Source organism: Drosophila biarmipes, chromosome 2L (assembly GCF_025231255.1).
Source record: "Drosophila biarmipes strain raj3 chromosome 2L, RU_DBia_V1.1, whole genome shotgun sequence".
NCBI lineage: Eukaryota > Metazoa > Arthropoda > Insecta > Diptera > Drosophilidae > Drosophila > Drosophila biarmipes.
The window spans coordinates 19,648,667-19,673,823 of NC_066612.1; the positions used below are offsets into that span (position 1 = coordinate 19,648,667).

The following is a 25,157-nucleotide window of genomic DNA, read 5'->3' on the forward strand; positions in this document are numbered from 1 at the left end:
GAATACCTGAGTGTTATCGGAAAATTACTACTATTACTAAATTACTATTAACGCAAAAAGGTCAGAAACTCGGCTAAGAAAGTACTTTGGGTTAGATTTATTGATGCGTTTTAGAATTTAAATGAGCTATGAATAAAATCCTCCAATGTCAAATATAATTTTCCTCGAATTGCTGAAAACCTGAGTTTATCAAGAAGCCATGTCAGCTATGTACATATATAGCACATAGGTATCACAGTTTATACGGGGTTATCATTTTACTCATGAACGAGTGATGAAAAATGAAAAATTACTCGTTTGCAAGGTGGGGGGAGGCTTAAAAACAGCTAACAAATCCTAAAAAGTCTTATTCGTGACGAAGGTATCTTATTTAAATCGAGTAAGCGCGGTTTTTTCGGTCATGCAGAACAGTGCACGAGACATGAGAATGACGATATGCTATCGCTTGACCGTGCGCAGGCCGCCCAACATAAAACATTTTTCTTTTATTTGTTGTAACCATTGCGAGGACGCTTGTAATTGCGATTTGGCGATGCGCTGCTTCCGCTTGATGCGCAGCTCCTGGCAGTCCATATCGTTTGGCCAAAAATCGAGGGCTAGACCCGCCGAGCAGCGAGACTGAGCTGCCAGATTCAAAAACAAGAGCAACAACTCAAGCTTAGGGACAGGAAACAACTTTTTGTTTGGACACGCATAAAATGGAACGGAGTGTAAAAAAGCCAAGAGCCCTGAGAGAAACACAAAAGCACGGAACCTGAGCAACACACCAGTGATATAATAGTAGTCAACCCATATTAACCCAGAATAAGCCCTCTTCGAACCCATTCTCACCCAAGGTACGGCATTGATTTTTCGCTTCCTATTATAGAGAAAATGCTTATACACTCTCTGCCCCTTTTATTAGCCCTGCGTCAAGATGGCCGTGCAGCTGAAGCAGAGCTACCACCACCTGCCTCTGACGATCACCCCGATCCTGCATCCCGCACACCCGGCCCATATTCTGCAGCAGGGCCCCAATCTTCTGCAGCCGGCGCCCAATCCCCCGCAGCCCCAGCCGCCGGATCTCACCTTCCATTGCATGTGCTGTTCGGAGTTCTTCGTCCACCCAGCCCTGCTCTACCAGCACATGAACACCCTGCATCCCAACGAGCCGACCAACGGGCAGCCCGAGCAGGAGAGTCCGGGGGACGAGAGCGAGGACTACAGCTGGATCTTTGAGCCCGTTTGCGAGCTGGCCGAGGATGGCAGCGACTCCTCGGGCGGCAGCGATTCCTCAGGCTCCGACAGCTCCTCCTCCTCGGACGACGAAGACGACGACAGCAGCTCCACCTCGAGTTCCAGCAACTCCAGTTCGACCAGCAGCTCGGTGCCGTCTTCCAGCAACTCAAACACCCAGCAGAGTCAGGAATCCTTGCAGCCCATGCGCGGCTTGGTGGCCGGACCGGGCTACAACGAGTTCCAGCTCCAGGTGGCGGACCCCCAAGAGTCGACCTCGATCTTCATGCTGCAGCCGACCATGAGCTTTACCCCTCTGCAGCAGCAGCTTGCACCACCCTTACCCACTCCACACCTAGGATTCTCCATGGACCCGGCGCCCATCAAACGGCGGCGAGGAAGACGCACCAACTTCAATGTCCCAGCGATGGATCCGGCGTTAAATGGCAACCAGAAGTGCTTCCAGTGCACCCACTGCGAGGCCAGCTTCCCCAACGCCGGCGATCTGTCCAAGCACGTGCGCTCGCACATCACCAACAAGCCGTTCCAGTGCTCCATATGCCAGAAGACATTCACGCACATCGGCAGCCTGAACACACACATCCGGATTCACAGCGGGGAGAAGCCGTACAAGTGCGAACTCTGCCCAAAGGCCTTCACGCAGTCCAGCAGTCTGATGGTGCACATGCGTTCCCACTCTGTGCGCAAACCGCATCAGTGCCTGGAGTGCGACAAGGGATTCATCAACTATAGCTCGTTGCTGCTGCACCAAAAGACGCACTCCGCGCCCACGGAGACGTTCATTTGTCCGGAGTGCGAGCGCGAGTTTAAAGCGGAGGCTCTGCTCGACGAGCACATGCGGATGCACACGCAGGAGTTGGTGTACCAATGCGCCATCTGTCGCGAAGCCTTCCGCGCCAGCTCGGAGCTGGTGCAGCACATGAAGAACCACATGGGCGAGAAGCCGTTTACTTGCTCCCTGTGCGACCGCTCCTTCACGCAGTCGGGCAGTCTCAACATCCATATGCGAATTCACACCGGCGAGAAGCCATTCCAGTGCAAGCTCTGCGACAAGTGCTTTACCCAGGCCTCGAGTTTGAGTGTCCACATGAAGATCCATGCTGGCGAGAAGCCCTATCCGTGTCCCATCTGCGGAAAGTCCTACAGCCAGCAGGCGTACCTTAACAAGCACATTCAGGCGCACCAGGTGGCTGCTGCTGCCCCCCCTTCCTCCTCGCCTGGACTGCTGGTCACCAAGCAGCCGCACGAGACCCTGGTCTGCATCGTCTGCGGATCACTGCATGCGGACGCCACTGCCCTGGCGAATCATGTTCATGTTCAGCATGCAGCTCTCCTTGACACGATGAAACAGTCGGCAATGAACACGGCTTCAGGGACACCTCATCCAGAGGGAAAGTGCACCGTAGAGGAGCAGGAAGCCTATGTGCAGCGGGTCCAGTCCGTCTTGCAGCAGATGAACCAGCAGCAGCAACAGCAAATGCTGCTTCCACAGCAGCCCAAGTTGCCAGCCATGGATTCCACCGGCGAGGACGAAGAAGAAATTGATGATGCAGAGGAACCACCGGATGAGGAGGAGGAGGAAGAGCGAGGGGAGACTCCAGAGGCAGAGGCTGAAGTGCGGGAAGCAGAGAAACCTCTCATCAACCCAAGTTATCCAATTCTTGATCTGCAGGAGGAGCACATGCTACTAGACTCTGACATGTACTACGAGGATTTTGCCGACATGGACGTCGGCTGCCAGGAGGAGGTGTTTGGGGACTTTGTCGTCAACGAGGAGGAGGTATACACCGATGCGCTCATGTAGATTTAAGTAATAGAATTGGCCATAGTTGATGAAAGCAATTCATATTTACACTGAAATGGCACGGCAGTTCTTAAATCCGGCCTTACTTTTTCCCCTTTTTTTTGGTAACCTAAATTGTCGTGGGCTGCTTACAATTTATTGTGCTATGTTACCATTTAGATTTATTAGAGATTATCAATTTTAGCATTGTAAAAGTATGTTTTAGCCCTGGCCCATAGAAGATCAGTGAACAATATTACTTAAGAACTGTTCATCTACCACCTAATCATAAGTTCAGAACCGATTTTGGCATCATTCCACATTTTGTGCAACCAAAATGAAATTCCAGTTTTGACTCTTATATCACACAAAGCTCACACGACTAAAGATTGTCCAAAAAGAGACGCATTGTATTTGCACATTATCTTCTAAAGATATTACATTTTGTTAGTGTTAAGCCCTACTTTATGCTGCTCATTTTACATCCCAAAGGATTTTCCCTTACCCATATGTTGGAATTAAAATATTAATTCCAATCACCCCACGTCGCGTATTTCCCAAAATCGCCTGAAGAGATTACATTAATCGTTATATTTAAAACTCAAGACTTTCTCTGGATGGAAAAAAGGAGGATATGGAACCCATGTTGTCAACTTTTTCAATAGGTGACGAGTGCATTAAGATATTTTAACCAGCGAAAAATGACTGCTTTAATCTTTGTAGATTTGATCTAACAAAACCTTTTAAATTCTAGTGAAATATCCGGCGGCAGACGCCCCCATTTGTCCAGGTTCATTCAGCTCCAGCGTGGGATCCGTTTCTGCCACGCCGAACATGCCAGGCAGCAGGTAACCACCAGCCAGCAGATCATCCGGTTCCAGCTTATCCGGCGGAGCGATCAAGACATCGTCGCCCTGGTAGACGAAGGGCAACCGGATGATCCAATAGGCGCTCTGCGACAGACGTGGCGGGATTATGCTGCCCAGGGTGAAGGTGTACTTGTCCACGCACACCTTGGGGTCCACAATGATGTTGACCGGCGCCTTGGGCGTCACCACATGGATGCGCATCAGCTGGGCCAGGTAGTTCGCCTGGGATCGACAGGGGCAGGGATAGTAAAGGGGCATGTTGTTGTGCACCACTTTGCTACAGGTGTCCCGCTCGATGTCAGCTCCGCCGCGTAACACTCGATCCGGGGCGCACATCATGAACCGATGTCCTCGCGAGCACTCATACTCCATACCCACGAAGATCTTGAGGGAAAGTCTGTCGCCCTGCTTCTTCCAGCGCTGTTGCTTCTTTCCTGGATGCTGCTGCTGGTGGTGGGAGTGGTGCTGCTGCTGCTTGGGGGCATGGACCAACCGTAATTGCACATCCCAAGGCAACAGGAAATTGGCGCCGGACAAGAAGCCACTTTGGAAGTGCTCCTGCAGTCCGGTGTTGTGACTGTAGATGGAGCTGGGGCCCACGCAAGCCAGCGACCAGCTTGGGAAGAGCGGCAGAAGCCCAAAATCGCTGACCGTGTGCACCAGTCCCGGCAAATACTCCGTTGTGGAGGTGGAGTAATCATCGAGCGCACCGACTTCTATGCGGCTTTCCTTCTTTACAGGTTCTTGAATTTGAACCACAAGTTCGTTTTCCGTATCGGCGCTGGAGGTTCCGCTGCTCGTTGAATTCGCCTCGGAGTGCGTCAACTGCTCGGAGCTGGCTTCGGATTCGTTCAGTGAGGCCCCAAATCCAGCTATCGACATGTTTAGGTCGGATCCATAGGTGGGAGAAAGGGGCTGGGAACAGTTGTTGCTGGCGAAGTTTTGCGGCTGCTCTTCCACCGGCTGCTGTTGCTCTTGACCTTCTTCCTCATCCTCCAGGCCCTCGGGGCCTTCTTCGTCCTGCTGTGGGCCACCTTTGCCCGTGTGCAGCAGGGGAAATGCTGCCTCAAAGGCGGCCGCGCGGTAATCACTGACAGAGGGCTCGAAAATAGGAAACTGGTACTGCTTGACCTTAACGCAAAGGTTGCACATTTGTGCCATGTGCTCGTAGTATTCGTAATTCGCTTGCCGAAGGTTAAACGGATCTTCTCGGCGACCCTGTGTGCGGCCGCAGTTGCAACTGGATATGTGGATCACTCCGCTGTTGTGTTTCTCATGCGGAACGTTTTTGGGCAGGGTGCAGGGGTGGTTGCGCAGGCTAAGCTGCTCGCACTGCTGCCTCCCATCCTGCCAGTGCTTCTGGCACACGGCTGCCAGCTTGGCTAGAGCCGCTTTTGCCTGCGGACCGCGACCTTCCTCTTCGAAGGCAACGGTGGCCTCTGCCAGGAGCTGTCTGTGCGTGGAGCTGCCGTAGTTAGCCGGTGCAGCGTTCTTGTAGGCGGATATCCCCTTCTTCAGGCCCTGCTCGCACAGGTGAGCCCAAAATCTGTGGGAATAAGTGTTTTAGAGACCCTCAAGCAACATAAGTCAACTCACTTTTTTTCATAATTCAAGCTTTCATCGAAGCACTGCAGGAAGAGTCTCTGTAAAAATGAATCCAATGTCAACTCTGTACAATCAATAATAATTTTCACCTACATAATCTTCGTTGCTGGTTTCTTGATTCGGATCTTTGGCGTTCTCCACCAGCAACATATACAGCGTGGCCATGCAGTCGTGCCACTCCTGGATATTGAGAAGGTGGAACTGCCCCAAATGGGGCAGTTGCTTGAAGGAGCCCTCATCGAAACAACCTATCAAAGCGTCCTGAACGTGTCGCTGCAGGAAATGCCACACAGTGTGGTCCTTCTTGTACTGCTGCTTTTCCAACTCCTTTTCATCGAGCGGAACGCCGAAGGGCTTGACAAAGCCCTCAAAGGGAGCCAGTTCAAGGATCTCCAGGTCTTCTTCCTCCTCCTTGGCATCGGGCTTGTACATAGCTTGGTTGAGGCATTCGATGGCCTTAAGCAACTTGTCCGGATGCAACTCTTCGTGGGCGTTGAAGAAAACAAACTGCTTGTTATTGGGCAGTGCCACTAGCGAACTGCTACTGCTGTTGGTCACAATGTTGTGGTGGCGCAACAACTCATAGATGCAGTCCTCCGTCTGAAACTCGTAGGCAGAGACGGATTCGCGTGTCTTGGACTCGTCCCGCGGGAAGTTCTCAAACAGAAAGAGAATCCTGGGGGCGCACAGCCGTGCCTTTTCGCCCATCCTGGCGGCGGGGGTTTCCCTCAGCATTTGCGGCAGGAACTGCATCAGGTGCTGCTCTCTGGCGAACTTGAGCAACTGGAACACTGTGACCAGCGCCGGATCAAAGGTCTGCCCAGTTTCAACGTACACCACAATATGACAGACGTGCAGGGCCAGGAGCATCATGCGCACGAAGCGGCAGCGCATCTTCTCGTAGAAGATATCGAAGTCAAAGGGAACATCCGGGTTCTCCATGCAGGCATCAATCATCTGGCCCAGGATCGCCTCGTCAAAGGTGGTCTCGAAATGGAGCAGCAGGCTGGAGGTTCCCGGTTTGTAGTAGCACTGCACCTGCCCATCCTTGGCAGTGTGCTCTATGGGAGGCTCCATCCCAAAAGCCTGCATCTTGTTGGCCTGGTCGCATTTCGACCGACCCACGATTCCGACCACGACCAATGAATTGTTCAGCTGCCGCAGTTCCTGGCTAAAGGGAATATTGGATGAGTTGCTCACAGCAGTTGTTACTGATCTTACGCCACATTTTTCGGAATATCCGGGTAAGTCCAGGTGTAATAGTCCTTCATTTCCATGTTTACTGGAAATGTTTACAACTTCTTGGAACAGCTGTTAGAGTGCTGCCAGCCTGGTAGAGGCGCATATGTCTGGCAGCACCATTTAAAAAGTATCGATTACAAGTTATTTTTCAGCTATCGATAGCGTTCCGTTACAAGCCGCAATATTTAAATTTTAAAAACGATAAAATTAAAGATAACCTACTTTCAGATACCATTTACTCAACTACGATAAGTTTGAAATAAACTTTGTGATTTTCGAGATATCAGCGTTTATACGGACGGGCGGAAGGGCGAACATGGCCAGGTCAACTCGGCTAGTGATGCTGGATCAAGAATATGTACAATAAGTATCAAGCACCCTTTAATTAGATTAAACTCCAAAAATGTTGTCTAAAGCAATTAAATTTTTATTGTAAACTTATCGTTTGCGTTTTATAAATATTTTCTATTAGCTTTTCATTACAGCTCTCTCCACCTTTTAGCGTGTGTTTTTGTGTGTGCTTTTCTGACTTAATTTTAAATGAGAGTTATGTGCATGATTAGGTATAAAGGCTTTATAGCTAAATGCGCTTAAATAATCGTTTTATTTTAGTGTTGGAATGGAATAATGCGATGATTAATTGGTTGTAACTAGAATGCAGCATGCAAATAGCATTTTTCGAAAATTACTAATACTTTTTAGTCTGGATAGAGGGCGGTAGAGGCATATTAAGAGCGTCTAAGTGTGCTGAAACGGAATCAAATTTGCGTATCTCTTCTCCCCGCCTATATTGAGCACATTTAAAATACTTTTACGTAATGTTTCGATTGCTTGAAAATGTTTAGATACTACTACAAAGAGGTGTAGACTTCGTGGAGTGAAGAAGTGTTGATGCTTTTCCGAGGCTATTTACAAATTTTCGGGTACCGAGCTGCAGAGGTTTCGTTAATACTTTATTTACAACTATGTAGTGTAGTATTGGCGGTTTAAAAAGCGGCACCATTTATAGTTATTATTCTTTTGAAATCACTCGGATTCTCACTTTTGGTCAACCTCAGAGAACAAAGTGTGTGGGATGCGTGGTTAAAATTCCGTTTTGCCAGGCTTTACTGTGCTGCGTTTCCCATTACCGTTTGTACTTGCTAACTGCGCATACAAGACCTTCTTCCTCCACGTTTTGGCAGTGAACCTGAGCTTTCATCTTTGACTTGGTGATCGCACACTTTACTTACAAAAATTTAATTTCACAAATTGTAGCTGTCTGCCACGTAGATACATGATATTCGGGGCATATACTGGTAGGTAGTTAAATGAAGCACACACATGCAAATAAACTAGTTTTGCAAAAACAACCGGAGTGTCACTAGGGAAGTAGCCTCCCCTCAAGATTGGAACTAATCATATTTTTTTTAACTACACATCCCTTACGACGGTCTTTAATTCAAATGTAGCGAAACATTTGCTCTTGGTTTTCGGTCATATCATGTTTGTGTTTTATTTAAAAAATATCATCACAAAATTGATGAAGTATTATATTTTCTCGGCATTACGCCATAAGCTTAGGGCTAATGATCTTCATCAGTTTAATCGCATTGAAGGGTGGCTTAAATTAGGGTTAACTTCAAATTAATAGGCGCAAAGATACAAACTAACAACTAAAGTACATGGGGAAAATCAACACAGTGTTCGAATTAAAAGAGCTGAATTCTTTGTTCTTTGTGTTCCAAGCTAAACTTAGTGATCTAGGTATTTATTGTTTATCTGCATATTATATGTGTAGGTCTGCTGGATGATTTTTCGAGTGGGGGCTGGCGATTTACAGGGTTTTTGCGCGATCCAACAGATCGCCAATGAACTTCGATATGTCTGATTGCGGGCGTTTGCAGACTGACAGTAATCTCTGTGAAAGCGGGAAAAATGTATTTAGAATCGTTTAAAAGCGGTGGGCAACTTAGAGTACTCACTATAAGATGAGATCTTCTTATGTCATCTGTGTCCATGTCAAGTATCTCGTCAATGTCCACATCGATGGCCTCGCTCTGTAGGTTGAATTTAAGGCAATCAGTCAAAATTTGATTGTGTTTTAATGATCCGTTATAGATCTTTTTTATTTTTAAACTAATTTATCCCTTGAAGGTTTGAGGTTCACTTACCGGGGGATCGAACAGCTTCTGGAGCTCGTCGTAGAGCCACATCTCGACGGCCAGTCGCTTGCGGATGAGGCTCATCTGGTGTGACCCGTACTTGGCCGTCAGGAACTTCTCCCGCCGCTCCTTGACCTCCGCCCCCTTCTCGTTGAAGTTGACCCGGAGGTTCGTCCGGTTCGGTGACCGCTCACAGTCGTTCATCTGCTCCAGGCCGCACTGCATCTTCAGCGATCGATTTAGCGGTACAAGCTTCGTTGATTGAACTTTAATTTGCGGACCGCCTTTAACTAATTGGCGTGGTGGCCGCAATTGAGGAAAACAGTTGAAATATAAGTCTCAAGTGGCTGTGTAATTTAATAAAAATTAATCGCATGTAACCGCGTACGGCAGTTGCCAAGGCTGAGCTTTCCAAATGTGCGTCACACCCATTTCTCTTGGTTGAAGCCCAGCTTCAAGACCCGTTTTTATTGGGCCTTAGGCACTTCAAACTTCCCAACTCCATCCGTGACTCACCCAACTGCTCTGCCCAGCATGCCCTGGGCTCTGAATCATACGTTCCATTATCGGGTTAGTGGACTTTTCTATGTCCAAAACAACGACGACATGCAGGCCGAACTCCGAACAGAAATAATTGCTCACGTGTCACCCAGCTTTGTCCTATCTGTATCTGTGTACCTAAGTATATATGTAACAGCTAATTAAATTAACGTGTAACGTATGACTCTGATTTCTGACATTTCACTTTGGCCTTCCCAGTAGCTGGAAATTTGATTTGACATAGAGAGATATGAGGGCACATACGTAAGTGACACCACAGCAAAGGTCAACTTTAGGGGGAACTTTGTTGATAGATTTAATCGGAAAATCACACCGAACTTAATTAAGTATAGTTTGGTTGTCAACTCCATTGTCTACTAGAACTGTTTACAAATTACAAATTACAAATTTGTAAAATGTAAACCAATTTAGATCAGTCGCCAAGAGATCAGCAACATTCAGATAAATTTATTGTGCCCCTTATAAACTCAATTTAAGGACCCTTTAATGTACAAATTTGACATTTCCTATGACATTTTGAACGGGCAATATTGACTTTTCGAATTATTTATAAACACACTGAATCCAAGTGACATTTTTCGGCTTCTTCCCCGATTCGAAGGGGGAAAACAGAGGTTAGCCCCACCCGAGTGTCAATGGCAACAGGGGCCGTCATGCCTGGCACAGGGAAAGCCCGTTAACACCTGTCCACCACATCACCAGCCCACGCAACCTGGTATCCTTGATCCAGAAACACAAGGCATCCCCAAAAACATTGGGCTGTGCAAACGGCGAAATCCGAACCTTGAAATTTCCAATTTCCCCCGAAAAAGTTAACAAACTCGATTCACTCTCATTCTTTGGGCCAGCGCTAAAACGAAATTGAATTGCAAATACCCACAGTCGAATACCGAAATAGTTATCGTTGTTTTCTGTTTTTGTAATGTATTTCGAAACCGTGGGCCATGTGGCAAACGGAGCAGCAACAACTGCATCACATACACAAAGAGTTTTCCGCATTCGCCGCTAAAAATACATAAACAAGGCCCGACCCCGCTTTTTCACACAACTGAATTTTCCAGCCCGTGCGAAATCTGATACCAGATTTACCCAAGAGCCATGAGCAATTATGAAACCGACGTTTAACTTGTCACTTTTCTGCTTTTTCGGGGAGCGAAAGAAGCGAAATCCGGAGATTTGTTCGGGCTTGTAACATGAGCGGAGTAGATCTCCGCCCTCCGGGGCACCGAGTTCTTTTTCCATGGATCTTTGGCCCGGAAATTACCCTAAACGAAGTTAATTGTGTGGATCCGTTTGGCCTACAACTGGAGTAGGAGGGGCACTCCTCCGGGCTTGCTGATGGGCTGGCGACATGATACCATCTGGAGAGACTGCCGCCCGAGGAAAAACGTGTGAAGCAGAGGATGAAATTACCATCTTAGAACCTAGGAATACCCCCGGGGAATAACTGCGATCTTTTATTTGAAAAGGTTCTTTAGTCCCATAACCGCTGCTCGTAGAATAAAGCACTTTCTATTCCAAAAGTCAAGCCAGTTCTTCAGATACTGAGAATACTATCCTACGGATAAACAAAATGTTCTAGTTCGTAAGACAAATATGGAAATTGTTAAATTTGTTACGTGCTCTTTAGTTTGACATAAGACCATTGAATTTTACTTTTTATATACAGACATAATTAAAACGGGGGGCGAAAAAAGCTGAAAACATTTCCCAACGTTTGCCTTTGTGATTGTTTTGCTGAGTCAACGGTAATTGTGGGATCTAATAAATTATGTTGACTACCAAGAAACTTATCTAAGGAATTTTCCCAGATTTTCCCAAAGACAACGTAGAGAAACGAGAGCAAAACCTATTTGACCGTAGATTACGAAGGGCGATGATGTTGTAAGGGGCGCCTTGGAAGGCAGAGGCATGTACACCTTTATTATTATGGTTTGCCACATCTAACGTTGAAACTTTGCATAAATATTATGGTGAAATGCCTACGGCAATGCGGCCACAACATGCAACACGTTGCATGTGCAGCAGCAACAGCTGGCCCAGCGGCAGCAACAAAGTCGGTGGTAACTGCGAATAAAATTGTATCGAGCCCCTTCTGCCCACGCCCCTGCAGTGCAGTGTAGCAGAAACTTCCGGAATCGGTGCACTGGCAGAAAATGATACTAGGGTTTATACGTAAGACAACTCTTTATATTGCCTACAGCTCAATAGGAGAATGAAAAAGGTAAAAGAAAAAAGAAACGATTTTGAACTTAAATACACGTTTTAAATACCCAATAAAACGTTTATATTTTTTCCCGTGTCCGAAATATATCTCACATGTGGTATCAAAATTCATTTTATCCCTGAAAAGGAAAAGAAAAATTAGAGCCATTGGTCAGAAAGAACCATTAGATGACTGGGCTGCATGCGATTGCAATTTTCGGAATAGTTTCATGCATTTCAAATGAGTTCGATCCGGGTAAAACCTCTCTTCAATCACCAGCCACAGACAAATTAAAAATGTAAATTGGCATTGCGCCTGCCGCTCCTCACATGCCACAAAACGGAAATGCCAACCATAAATATTTGAGAGGTGTCTAAAGTCGAGGACATTTTGTGAAGTCCTGCAGCCATATTCCATCGGCAAAATTCGATTTTGATTCAACTCCAAGACAAAAATAAACCAAAATGATTTGTCCATTAGAGCCGCCTATCAGATTTCGTGTAACAAAAGTACAATTAATAAACGTGAATTTGATGAGCCATAAAAAGTAAAAATGCAAGCAAAGGCCCAATTTGCTCACCTTCATCAGCTTCCCGTCCAAATTGAATTTTGAATACCCGCCCCTGCCCCTTCATTAGTCCATTGAGCATTTATGGCTAAATGCAAATCGAATGTGTCGCAATTGGCGCAGAAACACTTAAACAGTCTGCCGATTTGGTTCTCCAATTTGGGAAATATCGTTTTTGGACAGGCGCCAAGCGCTGACTGCTGAAAGCTCATGTTAATTTCAAGGTAATTATAGATTAATTATACATTTATGTTGTGTTCATGTCCACCTATATGGCTGCCAGTCTATAAACACTGCGCCAGCTCTTAAAAGTGCTCTAAAAACAAAATGGCCGTTTGAACGATGGCCAAAATATAATGGGTTTTGGCCAATGCATAACAAAATATCTCAGCTTTCAGACTTTTACGTGAATTACGTGTAGATGCAGAGATATTCTAAATCTGGGCTAATGATTTCGATTTCTTTTTGGTCCACCCTAATTTACATTTCTAGAAAAGAGAGGGAATAAATATGATAGGAGAGACCGAAACCGAAATATCAGGTTCGTCGGCTCGAACCCAGACTAAGCATGGCATTAACCTATATAAGAAGAAACTTTTGGGACCCGCGAGATCGACGTTTGAATGTTTCTGAAAAGTTCATTCAAGTCGAAATTTTCACATGCACAAGGGGAAAAGTGAAATGTGACGCTTTTATGGTAAAAAGCCTACAAAATAAAACGCACAAAGAGGCAGCGTTTGTTTATGCAAATGCTTTATGATTCGCGGGCCGTGAAATCCCCAGAAAAACTCCAAAGAGGAATTCAGAAAATTGGTCCCAGATTGGGAACCACGTATAACCTGTTTCTGGAGTTTTTGGAAAGAAAGAGACTTCGGCCAAATTCATTGATCGCAGGGCTTCAGTTCCTGCTATCAGATTTGCTGGGCCGCTATTAATTTATATTGTAAATATATGTTTATTAATCACGTTATACAACGGTGGGCTTATCAGCCAGACAAAGCATCGAACGCGTCCACAATAAATTATTATTCGAATTGCCGCCTCATTTAAATAATCGGAGGCATTGCATAAACAATCTTGATAACCCGCAGCTGCCGACGCTTCAGGCAAACTGCACATTTCAGTCGAACAGACCGTCTAATTAGTACATTTACTTTCTGGTTATATCTGACAATCTCGCACCTAGCCTCTGATTGATGGGGTGCCTCCCCTTTGGACACACGTCCATCTTTTAATAACTCCACGGCCCCTCTCGACATTGATGGCTCGTTAATTCGTCAAGAACATATTGTTAGGCAGACCCACATAAAAGCCAAGAAATTAACCAAAATACAAATTAATCAACAGCTCTTTGTGGACAAATGCAGGTAGAAGAAAGGAATAAAGTTGGCCAAATTGGTTTGAATAGAAGGAAGCATGTTGCGGCAGCTTTGTATCACTAAAATTAAATGGTGACCTGCTTAATTACTGCCAAATCAACTTTAATGTGATTGTTTAAGTTTGAGATAAACAAGAAATATATATTGGAAATCCAATGAATCTCATGCTCAAACAGCAGTTCAATTGGAGGTAAAAGGTCCAAAGTTTCCCTGTTAAATTAAAGGCATATAGAAATTGTTGAGTCGCAAAAAGTCTGGACAAGTTGAGAGCAATCCCGGATTGAGCAACCATTTGGTTCGAGAGGTATGCGGTGACTCATTTGCGGGTGGAGGCAAACAAAAACATTTTGTTTGTCTTTTTTAAATATTGAGAAGTTAATTTGGCTTATTGTTTATCCATTTTGGGCAGCCCCTTTCAGACAAATCGAAATGAGGCTACGGCCGGACAAAGCGAAAAATGACCAAAAAGTATCTTTGAGTGGCAGCCTTATGGATAAATAATTACAAGTGAAAACACCTACGATATGTGCGGGCAGTTGGGCAGTAGTCAAGTGGCCATTAGGTAGGCAGCGGCCAAGTGGCCAAGTCTAGGGTTGTTGACCCCAGGGGGCGACTTGGGGCCTGGAGATGGCCATTGGCCATCTCACACTCGTATTGCGGCTGCTTACTGGGCAGTTGCCAAAAGCGAGTTGTCATGGAAATATGATACACAGCATTATTTGGCCGGGCAAAAAGTTTTCCTGCATAAATTACCTTTGGCAAACGTTTGCGCACTTCGCCGCGAGTTCTCGGTATTCTAAGCCCGGCTGAGCCAAACTCCACTAGGGCGGTCTACTTGACATGGTTTCCGAGGCGGAAAAAATCAAATAAGTACAATGGGCTAAACTGTTTTTCCAAGCATCGTATTTGCTGGCTAATTTATTGTTTACGCAATGTTTTTGTCGTTCTTGGCTCACAGCGAAATTGCGTCACGGACTCTGAGAAAATGTTCGACTAGGTGTGAGAAATCTCGGTGAGTGATGGTCGCAAGTGGAATAAAAGTTTTGCCACTTATAAATAGATGTCATTTCTCATTGGGTCCAACGGATTGACCGACATTTCGCACAGGAGACCAGAAATAAATACTGTGGAAATACTTGGGATCTCTAAATGAGATGGTGCAAGGCAAAACTGCTTAGAGTATTTATAGAAGAAGACTCATTGTATTTTACTTATAATGAAACAAAGTGAAAGAAATTCCCCTTTAAGATTTGTACAGAAGCGAGCAGGAAAGAAAAACATTTATTAATTCCTTCTTGGTACTGAGAACCCACAAAAACGCATCCGTTATTCGGCAAAAGTTAAGATAAATTCTGGGAAAACCCAATTGTTATCTTTCCATTTCCTATTGGTGTTTACGGGGTATTCACGCGAATGTTTACTTCATAGCTGCGCTTTCACAGGGGCTGTTTTAATAGAATAAACCCCTTCGGCCCACGCCCTAGTTCGAGTTCCCTATGGAGGGAACTCCAGTTCGGTTATCGCATACCAGCCAGAAATCTAGGAAATCGATAATGTAAGCACACCGCACGCATTTCAAAGTCACAAGAGGTGCAGAGGGGGTTTGGCTGGTGGTTGGATAGGTGGTTTTTCCACGGGGTTGGGGGTGTGCATGGAAAGCGGAGCCAAAAGAGCAATCAACAAATATGTGAGCCAGCACATTTACGTCTCACTGCTTGTCAATACTGAAATGTCTATAAATAACCGAGGCACATAAGTGATAAACCGAGCAGTAGAAGCCGGGGGAGGGGTACGGGGAAAATCACGGAAATCACACGCAAAGTGCGCGCACTACCCCCTTTCTCCACCCCGACAACCAGTCAAGTTCATTGTACATTTATGTATTTATGATGCCCTCGCGTTGTACATGTAACGGTGGTAATGGATCCACGAATGCCTTGCCCGAAGTTCTCGCGCTCCGCCAAAGCCATAAAATCGTCAGGCAAATTAGTCCACACAGAATTAGTCAGCTGCACTGCACAAAACTTTTTTATTCTCATCACAGATGGGCTACGCAGTACAAGTAATCGTCAAGATTAGGGGGTCCTCAAATGATAGACCTATTCCATAAAGACTAAGTAATCAACTAAGATAAGGCGCAAAAATAATTAATCTGTTTAAGGCACAGAAGATAATGATTTTTTGTAATAACCAATATTTTATAAGTCATTCTGTATTTATACTTATTGCATAAGTCATTCTGTCAATATTTAAAAAATCAGTAACAGTGGCTTGCACACACAGTGTAGATCATAAAAGATGCAACGAACTGCGAACACTGGCACAATGGACTCCCTCTATCAATACACCACGCTCACACAGCCGTCCCTAGGGTCATATAGTTGTGTCTATAAGTGCAGTTTTATAGCTACAATCCCATTACGCATACGCCATGTCGGCCGCGCCGATTGTCAGCTGTCCGCAGAGGGTTAGAGTTCAACGATTCCACGACTCCTCCATCTGCGCTGTCTGGGTGCACTTAAGTAACTCCGTTCTGTTTGCTATAGTTTCAAAGAGTATAACTTTCTTTAATTGGAAACTATGTTACAAGTTATTTATGAATTCAAAATAATTCAAATGAATTCAATTCCTGTATTCTGTGCCCTCCTGCGATTCATAACAATAACTTCTAATTAAAATCATTATTAAAATAAAGTGAACATTATATTATTAATAGCTCCGCTTGGAGTTACGCTTTAAGTGGTTTAATGAAACGGTTATGATGGCTTATAAGCCCATTCAAATGCACCTACTCATTTATCATCATTTATGCATAGCCATAAATCACAGAAGTGGTCCGAGATGCAGTTCATTCAGTCGGACACTCCCAGTATATGATTGGCATTCAAAGGCTTTGCCGAAAATGATCTATCGGTGGTGTACCACTGTTTTTTCGCCTGCTACACAAACGGGCCTTCCGTTACGTTTAATTTTTGAATGAGCTTTTAGTACATTTCCGTTGCGAGATATTGTTCGGTGTATCTGCAGATAACATTATGCCAAACACGTAGATGTCTGCCTCCGAATAGGAACAAGAAACCAAAGGTAACACGACGAAAAATTGCTTATTAATCTTTTTGACGAAATCGCGAGAAAGAAACATTTGAGACGTTACGTTTGCTCTTTGAGATATATTTTTCCGTTGAATTTGACTTTTGTTTGTTATTCTTTGGGTTATTTTTAAACGTCGTCCCAGGATGCTTGCAAATGTTCAGTGGTTTAATGTTTAGTTTCGTCTATAATTTATGGTATTTTGGCATTAAACTCAGCATTGCCTGGTTCAAGTTCATCTGGTGATCTATCTCTCCCCGCGATGTGGAAACTTCTGAGGAGACCTTGGGTGCAAGACAAAGCGCTAATCGCCAATCTGCCAGCTGAGCTCGTCGGCAAATAAACAAGCAGTCGCTGTTTGTATCTCAAAATTGATTTTGTGCCCTCTGCAGAGGGAGGGAACTGTGTCTCGAGTCTTGCCAGACAATGGAACCCACTAGTTCCCCCGCGAAAACGTGCGTAATGAGTTAAAGATACACTTGCCCATTAGTATCTGTAACTGTATCTCCCTCTGTATCTTCGACCGTCCAGCTGCAGTTTTGACACGCTTCCGAGCACCCTGTAAACATATCGATTGAGGCGGAAAAGGCAAAAAGCAGAAAAAAGCAAAATATGTAAGCATGTCAGAATCAAGCGTCGTGTGTCCAATACTCAATGTATCTTGTATCTGTATCTTGTGGCGTGTTGTTTTTACTGCACAGTGCACAGCGATTAGACACAGGCGGCCGCAAAATGTTATGACTGCAAATAAAACCAGGTTACAAAACGCAGCAGACACAACATAAAGGAAATTACGGCTATCGACACACATCACGCTGCGATATACTGTGCTCATAGCACCAGCATCCAATAGCAAAACTTCTGTGGGCCGGGGAAAAGCGAGTCTGCGATTGATAAAAAGTCAATTAAACTGAATTGCATTCTTGCACTCTGGGAAGAGCTTGTCTGGCCAAGAAAGTTTTCCTCCTCGTACAAAGGATTTTCATTCAGCAAAGTGTGGAAAATACACAGAAAAACAAGAATGAAATAAATAGATCTTTGAAAAATAAACATTTTAAATAGTTTTATAATAAATAGGAGTACACATTATTATTATTACATAAATATTATATATTATATTGGCCATATTGTTACCATTGAGTTATAAAAATCAGAAAAAGAGTCGAATTTTGATAGAAGGGAAAAATTCCATTTAATTTAGCTACACCATGGAGACTCTAATTCATAAATAAAAAAGTGCTCATAAAAACCGTATTGACTACCCTTTCCCAAATATTTTCTGTGTAACAAGCCGTTGTTAAAGCTAATATTTGCCAGCTAATTTGGCGGCTCAGCTTGCCAACTTCTGTGTCTGACTGGCGGGCCAACACGAGATCTCCGTCTGGCCGATCCGAATTCGAATGCTAATCGGAACTCAAGCGCGTCCGGCTGGGTTCTACCTCCCAAAACAGCCCGTAAGCCCCTCTAAAAGCCACTGCCACTTGGGAGATGGAAGCGTGAAGCGCAGTTGCGTTTTCGTTACGTTCCGCTGGGTGCGTGGCCAAAGCGGCAACCGACCAGCGCCCACCGGCCACCCTTCGCTGCCAATAAAAGTTTCATATATAAAGTTGTAAAATAGGAGAGATACTCGCAGATAAAAATAAAAACGTAAACGAGGCAGCAACCACTGCATAAAATTCCGCAGCTCAACACGCACACTGGCTGCGCGGGCTGCAGGTTTTCTGCTGGCGAAGTCGGCTTCTGTGCCGCAATGTCTGCGGGTTTGGTGGCAATGGTACTGGCATGGAAATGAAAATGGGGATGGGACCAGATCTGCAACCCGAAACTGGGAGTGGGACGTTGCCTGGGACTGGGCAGGTGGCGGCGGCAGTGACGGCCACGCTCCTCCTGGGCGCTGGACACTGGCACTCGCCAGAAGAAACAAATCAACCGATCGACTGGTCTACGCTCGTAGGAAAACTCAAAAACCAGACAAGACCAACGTCATTTTCCGGTTCTTGACTGCGATGAAAGTTCTGGGTGCAGAGGAGCATTTTCATTTTGTGTCCAGCAATATTAGGTGATTACAGAAATGCATTTATATATTGGTACTCAAAGTGAGTAAATAAATCTCTTAAAAGTCTTAGAATTCAGGGTTCTTAGAAGAACACCTATTTATGTTTTCACCTCTTGATACTGAACACTCCCCGGAATATATTAATTCTGAGATGATATGTTAACAAAGCTAAAAGCTTTATTTCTACAATGCAAAACATCGGCAACAATTATATAATATTAACCTAGCGTTAGAACACCAATTCTCCACTTTTAAACTCAAATTCCTATACAAGTACTCACATACATAATATAATTAACTCAATTCCCCAATTTGATTCCCCTATCATAATTACAAATAAATTATAAATATAGAAGTAACATTTACTTTTGGCAGCTCTCCAGCGATGGATTCGTCTTGACCCGTCTGTGTTTGGCTTAATTGCTGCGTCTAGTTCTCGACTTAAATTTCACTTGCCGAGACTGGGATTTTGAATTTATTTTCTTTTTTGCTGTGGCTGGTGCCGCTTTAGGATTTTCCACTTTTCTGCTGCTGCTGCTGCGACTTTCTGCTCAATGAAATTTTCATTTGCACGAGAGCACAATGAGGGCGAAAAGCACACACACACACGGCGACGTTCGAGCGGTTTGCTTAACTGTTTGTTTATAAAGCGGCAGCGGATTGCCCGGAGTTTGAATACTGAAGTCTGAATAACACGGTTCTGGACCTATTCAGAGCTAAGCACGCGCAGCCGGTGAGCACCAAAGAAAGACTGAATACTGAGTCGGCGAACGGAAAAGTATCTGGCGGATACACACCAATGTTGCACTAACAGAGCGCTCTCTCTTGCTGTTAGTTCTCGGGGGCTGCGACTGCTGATGTGTGGATTTGTGGAGCTGCGGTCTGTGGCTATATGGTGCGATTAATGACCACCGGCTCAGCACCCAGCACTTCCCAGGTAGCCGTACCCACTCTTCTTCGCGAGATAAGCCCAAGCTGCGATCTGTAGATTTATGCCGTATGGGCTACACATGTCGACCCGCATACCGTAAAGTTCTTTTTATAGGGCCTGCTACCTTGCATTAGATGCGTATTGTTCTGGTCCGAGCTCGAAAAGTCACACCTCTATAAAAATTTCCTTTGGGGTATTTCTGAATTCAATTTATTTTACAATACTGTCTCGTGACTATAACGTCATTACAGTAAGGTGTGAAAATAAAATTGCGTATTAAATCGGAGTCAAGGGGAACGAAAGTAATTTAAATGTGCCTTTAACGTGAACTTCATATCTGAGCAATTTATGTAGTGCGTAATTAGAGGGAGCTTGTATTTTGATAAAATAGTTATAAAATCAAAACCATTATCTTTAAAATTAACTTGTTTGGATTACACCTAATGCAATTTTTATTTAATTTTAAATATTTTTACCTTAGTCTGAGCAATGAGAGAAAGAATTATGGCTGGTTCATATCTTCAAGCGGTAAAATACGCTTATTATTCATTCGTAGATATAGACTTCATATTGAATAGGTCTGATAATCGAGGCTAACAACAAAGGGGGATAATTGTTAGCTGAAGTAAACTTCTTGTTTTTGGCAATTTTCATTTATAATTCAAAAATAAATATTTAAAATTCACATACATTTGTATTGTTGTAAAAATAGTTTTAATATATTCAGATACAATTTGATGTGTCTTAAAATAAAAAACAATTGCCTATTTCAATATTGAGATCTTAACAGATGAGATTCCTGTTAAAAATGTTTCCTTTTGTTGGGTTAGGATTGTGATGTTACTGAATTTTTTGGCTACGCTGCTGAACACAGTTGGATGAGCTTAGAATGGCTGGAACAAAAGAGCCGCTAGCTGCAGGCAACTGCCACTTTGCGGGGGAGGAAGTGGGAGAGAGAGGGAAGCGGCAGCAGGCCAAACTGGTCAACATTTACAGTTGGAGCGGAAAAGCGGCAAGAGAGCGAACGCACAGCCATTGACCATAAACTTGAAAGCAGAACAGAAACAGAAGCAGAGACATTACAGGCTGACAGCCAGCTAACAGTGGCCGAGAGAGCGGGCCCTCTGTTACACTCGCTGCCAATTATGCTCGGCAGTGGATAATGGAGAACGGAGAATGGGACTTAACACAATGTGACAGACGTCACTCAAATGGCCAAGAAGCGAGCGAAAAAGCGAGCACAAAGCGTTTAAGAAAATCAATAAATAAATATTTGAGGAGCAGAGCGGATGTTGAGCCAAGACGTCTCAAGCCTTAATTACCTTTCTTTGACTTTTTGACAACACATCATCTCCTTGGCCACGAAAGCCATAAGATATTAATGTGGGGCCACGGTCCCCTCCCTTCTCCTCCCTTCTACACACCTTAAATATTAGAGTTAACCGCCGATTGGGTTGCATAGGATATGCTCTTGAGTTGGATGATGGCCAACACTGCGTATGCTTAATTTGGAAGCCTTAAATATTCAATGGGCAGAAGCGTCTTCTGACCCTCAGCACACTCGTCCACTCATTCATTCATCCTCTCAGTCGTCCTGGCTGTGTCAGGCTTTGTTTTTTGGCCAACGATTGTTGAACCCAGGTTCAAGAGTTCATCTCGGGGCAGCATCTTCTGCCCCTGGAATTTCATCTGCTCTCAGCCATGTTTATGGCCCCTTGTTGCGCATTTATTGTGCGGTTAAGCCAGTCTTTGCCACCCCACAAAGAGCAGCAACGAATATTGGCACTAGAAGGTTCCTTGACGCCTCCGTCTTTTGTAAGAGAAATACGCTTTTATGCTCCCCGTTAATTCCATTTGGCCACCCCGTCTGTTTTGCCTGTCCACCTTCCAAACAAAAGCTTAAATTGGTTTAATGGTCGCGACAAAGTTGGGCATTTGAAAGTTTTTTCTTTGTTTTTCCCCAGCATATAATTAATGATTAGTTGGGTCAGTTCATCAGTCCACAGGTTTTCAGGGGCTTGGCTTTACGCATCATTATCTGGCGTTCGTTACCATTTCATGTCTTGGGGAGAGGGTCGAGGACTTGGCGAAAAGTGTGCGAGAAGTGTGACTAAACCGGGTCTGATGATTAATGTTGAAATACTATAGTTTTACTTCTTACATTTCGTTTTTACATTTCGTCAGCCCTCGCAGGGCTTCGATTACTAATGGGTATTATTAGAAATGATTTCATCCGCTGGGCTTTTCCAAGAAGTTGATGCTACTATGTCTTAATTTTTATTCCTTCCTTGGCACTTATAATTCTCGTATTTCTTCACGCATTTCGCTGTTATGTGGAACGGTTAATCCAAGGTCTTTTTAAAGTTATGCAAACGAGCCGACCCCTTTATTTTCATTCGCCTACTGTCACAAGCCCGATAAAATGATCTGAGGCTGTTTTATTTAAAGTTACCATAGCCGGCAGACCTAAGCCATATTTATTCCCAGATCAGAGGCTTAGGTTGGTTGTCGACCGGGGATCTTTACGCATAGAAACCCCCTTGCTACAGCCCCTGGCTTAGCCACAACTATACATCTCGTTGGAGGGTTTGCTCTTCTGCTTTAGTCGGAACAAGCTAAGAGATTCGTTCATTCAGAGCGTTGGTTCTTGGGCTTTGTGTCTAAATGCGAGAATCAAATGGGGAAAGAAGTAACAGCTTTCTGGCGAAAAATCAAAACACGTTTTTCAGCGGCAAGGCCACACAATACAAAGCCCCAGACGAGCTCCAGTACACCTGGCTCACCTGGCGACTGATGAGGATCCCGACCCCGGTACGTTTTGTCAGTCACATCGCCCTCGCTCCCGAATCCCATTCCCGCTCCCCGCTCCCCAAGCCAGACTCCCTCATCTAGTCATCCCGAGCTCCCTGCCTTGTGGTTCGTCTAGCGAAATTTCCATTTCGTTAAATGTGGAGAATTTACGAGCTCTCCGGCTGCACGTGCACATGTCCTTTCTGTCCGAAATGCTTTACGAGTCCTTGCATTCATTTGGATTTTAGGGGCTGCCCCAGGGGGTGACTTTTCTGGGGGATTTTCTAAATTTTTGCCTCGGTCCCCGACTTCAATGTTATTGAACTTTGGCGTCTCGACGTCTGTGACAAGAGCGAATAAGTTTCTCGGATAACTCAAATAAATGTTAAGCTGCCCAGACTTTGGCCTGAAGAACTGCAAAAATAAATACAAATGCAAGCCTGTACAAGTACTCTCAGTTCGACTGGGCCATTGTGCACTTGTGTCAATAACCCTTATTAGGGGAAAAGCGCCAACTCCCACAAGTCATGCAAGCTCATGCAATTTTCTTGGAAATTCGTCGGAAGGACGACATTCTGCAAATACTTTGTGGCAGACAGAAACTTTGGCTTGAAACCGTAGAGGCACATTGATAATGGCTCGAAAAACTCTCTTTCTGCTTTGCAATTAGAGGAAAACACCCAACCATTTCTGCTCGGTGCTAAAATAAATGCAAATCACTTTCTAGTTGGATGTAATCACCAGCGAAACACCCTGGCAACTACCCCAGCTGCGCTGCCCACCTTCCACTTGCCACGCCCTGCGCCCGCATTAAATGCATTACCACTGCCAGTGGCAGCCCAGCAGAAACAGCGTTGAAGTTGCATTTAAGCGATGCTGCTGCGATTCCCTCTAGTTTCGCCCCTTTAAGGGGTGAATATGGCGTGCTGTTTAACATAATTATTTTTTACACTCACATATGTATTATTTATGGTCAGAAACTGATCAATATTGTGTTTCAAAGGAGTTCACTACTTTAATTGTTGCCATAAATGTATAAGATATCACGATATCGATTCCATTTTATAGGAATAACATTTTAATTCCAAACTTTGATGGTTGTTTGTTACATTAAAAAGCATTTTTGATATGTTCTCTTTTAAATCTGCTGTAAGTAGTTGAAAACAATATGTATCTTGATTGAATTTCTGAAACTTCTAACATGAACGAATATATACACATTATACAAAGTGTTAAAATGGTATTTGGTTTGAGTACATCTACAATTTTTAGATCGGAATAATAGGGTCTGTGTTTTTACCTGTTTGAGCAAAATTTGATATTTTAAGATTAAAATAAAGTGGTTTGCAACAAATGCAAAGGTAATTAGAATTTCAGCCGTATTTTTATTGACGCCTTTAAATTCCTCCCTGGCAGTGAGGCACATTAAATACAGAATAGGTGTATCCGAGTGCTGACGATGCACTCAAATCCCTGCCACGCCTCCAAGTGCACACACAGCTGTACGTGGGAAGGCTGCCCACTTGGGTGACGTGACTCCGTGAAATATGCAATGGTTTTTTGTTATGTTGCTACCAGACTTTCGCATTTGCCCACTTTATGGCTCCAAATGCTGTTTCCCCTTAGTTTACGACAGCGCTGGCCCCAAGCCCGTTCCCCCCTCCCCCTCTAGCCCCCCTTTCCCCGCCCCTGTGTTGTCCCGCAACTGGCCTAAGGGGTTGCACACTCGCCGCTCCTGCCTTTGTGTTCGCCGGGCTTTGTGCAGCGGCTTGCCCGGGTGTTTTAATGGGCGGCAGGGTGCAGATGCAGCTGCAGCAGAGGGCTTAACGCTTTATTTTCATTAACATCCTAAGTTGCCTCTTTAAGGCTTTAAGCTGGGCGACTAGCGGCGCAGGCGCCGAGGGTGCTGTTAGGGAACAGAGCCTGCGACAGGACCTGCAATTAGCGACTCCTCGTTCGGAGATGTGGTGATACGAGGCCAAGAGGAAGGGTTTGCATTGGACCACCATCTAAGTGCTATACGCCTGGCGGTTAAATGAACTGTTTCGAATAAATATAAACACTAGGGTTCTTCTGTCCTTTTGCAAAGGTGAACCACCACCATATCTTCCCATTCCCCCCAGCGCTATTTAATTATTAAAGTATCTATAGGCAAAAATAAAAGGTAAAAGCTTTTTATCGATTTTCATTGTTGCATTGAAAAAAAATATGTCCTTGAAACAATTATCTATAAGTTGAACATATAAAATTATAGAGCTCCAATATTTATCGTTCGTGTTTTATAATAATATAATTATTAACATAAATAAACATAAGAAACCTATAGTTTTGCATTTAGACTTGGGGTTTTAATTAGTTTAATTGAAAGTGCTAAAAGAACAATATAGTACAATAGCATCTACATGTCCTGTGTTTTAGGTTACTATCTCTGAATTTATTTTCAATCACTAATTTTTTTCTGTGTCGCCTGTGCTTGTGGTTTTAAAGCACAGACACTTCTCCAGAGAATGCTGCAAAAGGCGGGTCGACATCCCCGGATGTTATTGTTGCTACCAATTGACAATATGGACATTACAAGGTCTGCAAGGTTGGGGTTGAAAGCTCGAACATATGGTTGCGAGAGCGCGGAAAGCTTTCGATTTCAGGGAGCATTTGGGGGGTGGATGAGAGTCCTCCGTTATCGATACCAACCACTCC

The 25,157-nt window shown here is 44.5% G+C and overlaps 3 protein-coding genes across 3 annotated transcripts; 1 reads left to right on the forward strand and 2 right to left on the reverse strand.

The window, feature by feature from the left end:
- Nucleotides 1–337: 337 nt before the first annotated feature.
- Nucleotides 338–3,619, forward strand: LOC108033919 (zinc finger protein 358). Its single transcript, XM_017108590.3, has 2 exons — nt 338–836; nt 905–3,619. Exon 2 carries the CDS (start codon nt 917–919, stop codon nt 3,038–3,040), a length of 2,124 nt encoding a protein of 707 aa, XP_016964079.1. The 5' UTR covers nt 338–836; nt 905–916; the 3' UTR covers nt 3,041–3,619.
- A 77-nt stretch (nt 3,620–3,696) lies between these two features.
- On the reverse strand, nt 3,697–6,841 carry LOC108033918 (nonsense-mediated mRNA decay factor SMG8). The gene is made up of 4 exons (XM_017108589.1): nt 6,715–6,841; nt 5,587–6,664; nt 5,485–5,531; nt 3,697–5,434 (listed from the first exon to the last, which is right to left on the reverse strand). The coding sequence occupies exons 1-4, from the start codon at nt 6,768–6,770 to the stop codon at nt 3,763–3,765; spliced, it is 2,853 nt and encodes a 950-aa protein (XP_016964078.1). The 5' UTR covers nt 6,771–6,841; the 3' UTR covers nt 3,697–3,762.
- Nucleotides 6,842–8,200: 1,359 nt separating this feature from the next.
- On the reverse strand, nt 8,201–19,498 carry LOC108034308 (protein phosphatase 1 regulatory subunit 14B). The gene is made up of 4 exons (XM_044094279.2): nt 19,106–19,498; nt 8,889–9,169; nt 8,700–8,774; nt 8,201–8,635 (listed from the first exon to the last, which is right to left on the reverse strand). Exons 2-4 carry the CDS (start codon nt 9,102–9,104, stop codon nt 8,552–8,554), a joined length of 375 nt encoding a protein of 124 aa, XP_043950214.1. The 5' UTR covers nt 9,105–9,169; nt 19,106–19,498; the 3' UTR covers nt 8,201–8,551.
- Between the last annotated feature and the right edge of the window lie 5,659 nt (nt 19,499–25,157).

Excerpts from the sequence above, each read along its gene's own strand:
- LOC108033919 (XM_017108590.3), top strand. The coding sequence starts at position 917 with ATGGCCGTGCAGCTGAAGCAGAGCTACCACCACCTGCCTCTGACGATC.
- LOC108034308 (XM_044094279.2), bottom strand. The coding sequence starts at position 9,104 with ATGCAGTGCGGCCTGGAGCAGATGAACGACTGTGAGCGGTCACCGAAC. Across the intron at positions 8,775-8,888 it reads AGAAGCTGTTCGATCCCCCG|AGCGAGGCCATCGATGTGGA; the intron begins GTAAGTGAACCT and ends TTCAACCTACAG. Across the intron at positions 8,636-8,699 it reads TAAGAAGATCTCATCTTATA|AGATTACTGTCAGTCTGCAA; the intron begins GTGAGTACTCTA and ends CCGCTTTCACAG.
- LOC108033918 (XM_017108589.1), bottom strand. The coding sequence starts at position 6,770 with ATGGAAATGAAGGACTATTACACCTGGACTTACCCGGATATTCCGAAA. Across the intron at positions 6,665-6,714 it reads GATATTCCGAAAAATGTGGC|CCAGGAACTGCGGCAGCTGA; the intron begins GTAAGATCAGTA and ends TATTCCCTTTAG. Across the intron at positions 5,435-5,484 it reads AGCTTGAATTATGAAAAAAA|ATTTTGGGCTCACCTGTGCG; the intron begins GTGAGTTGACTT and ends TTATTCCCACAG.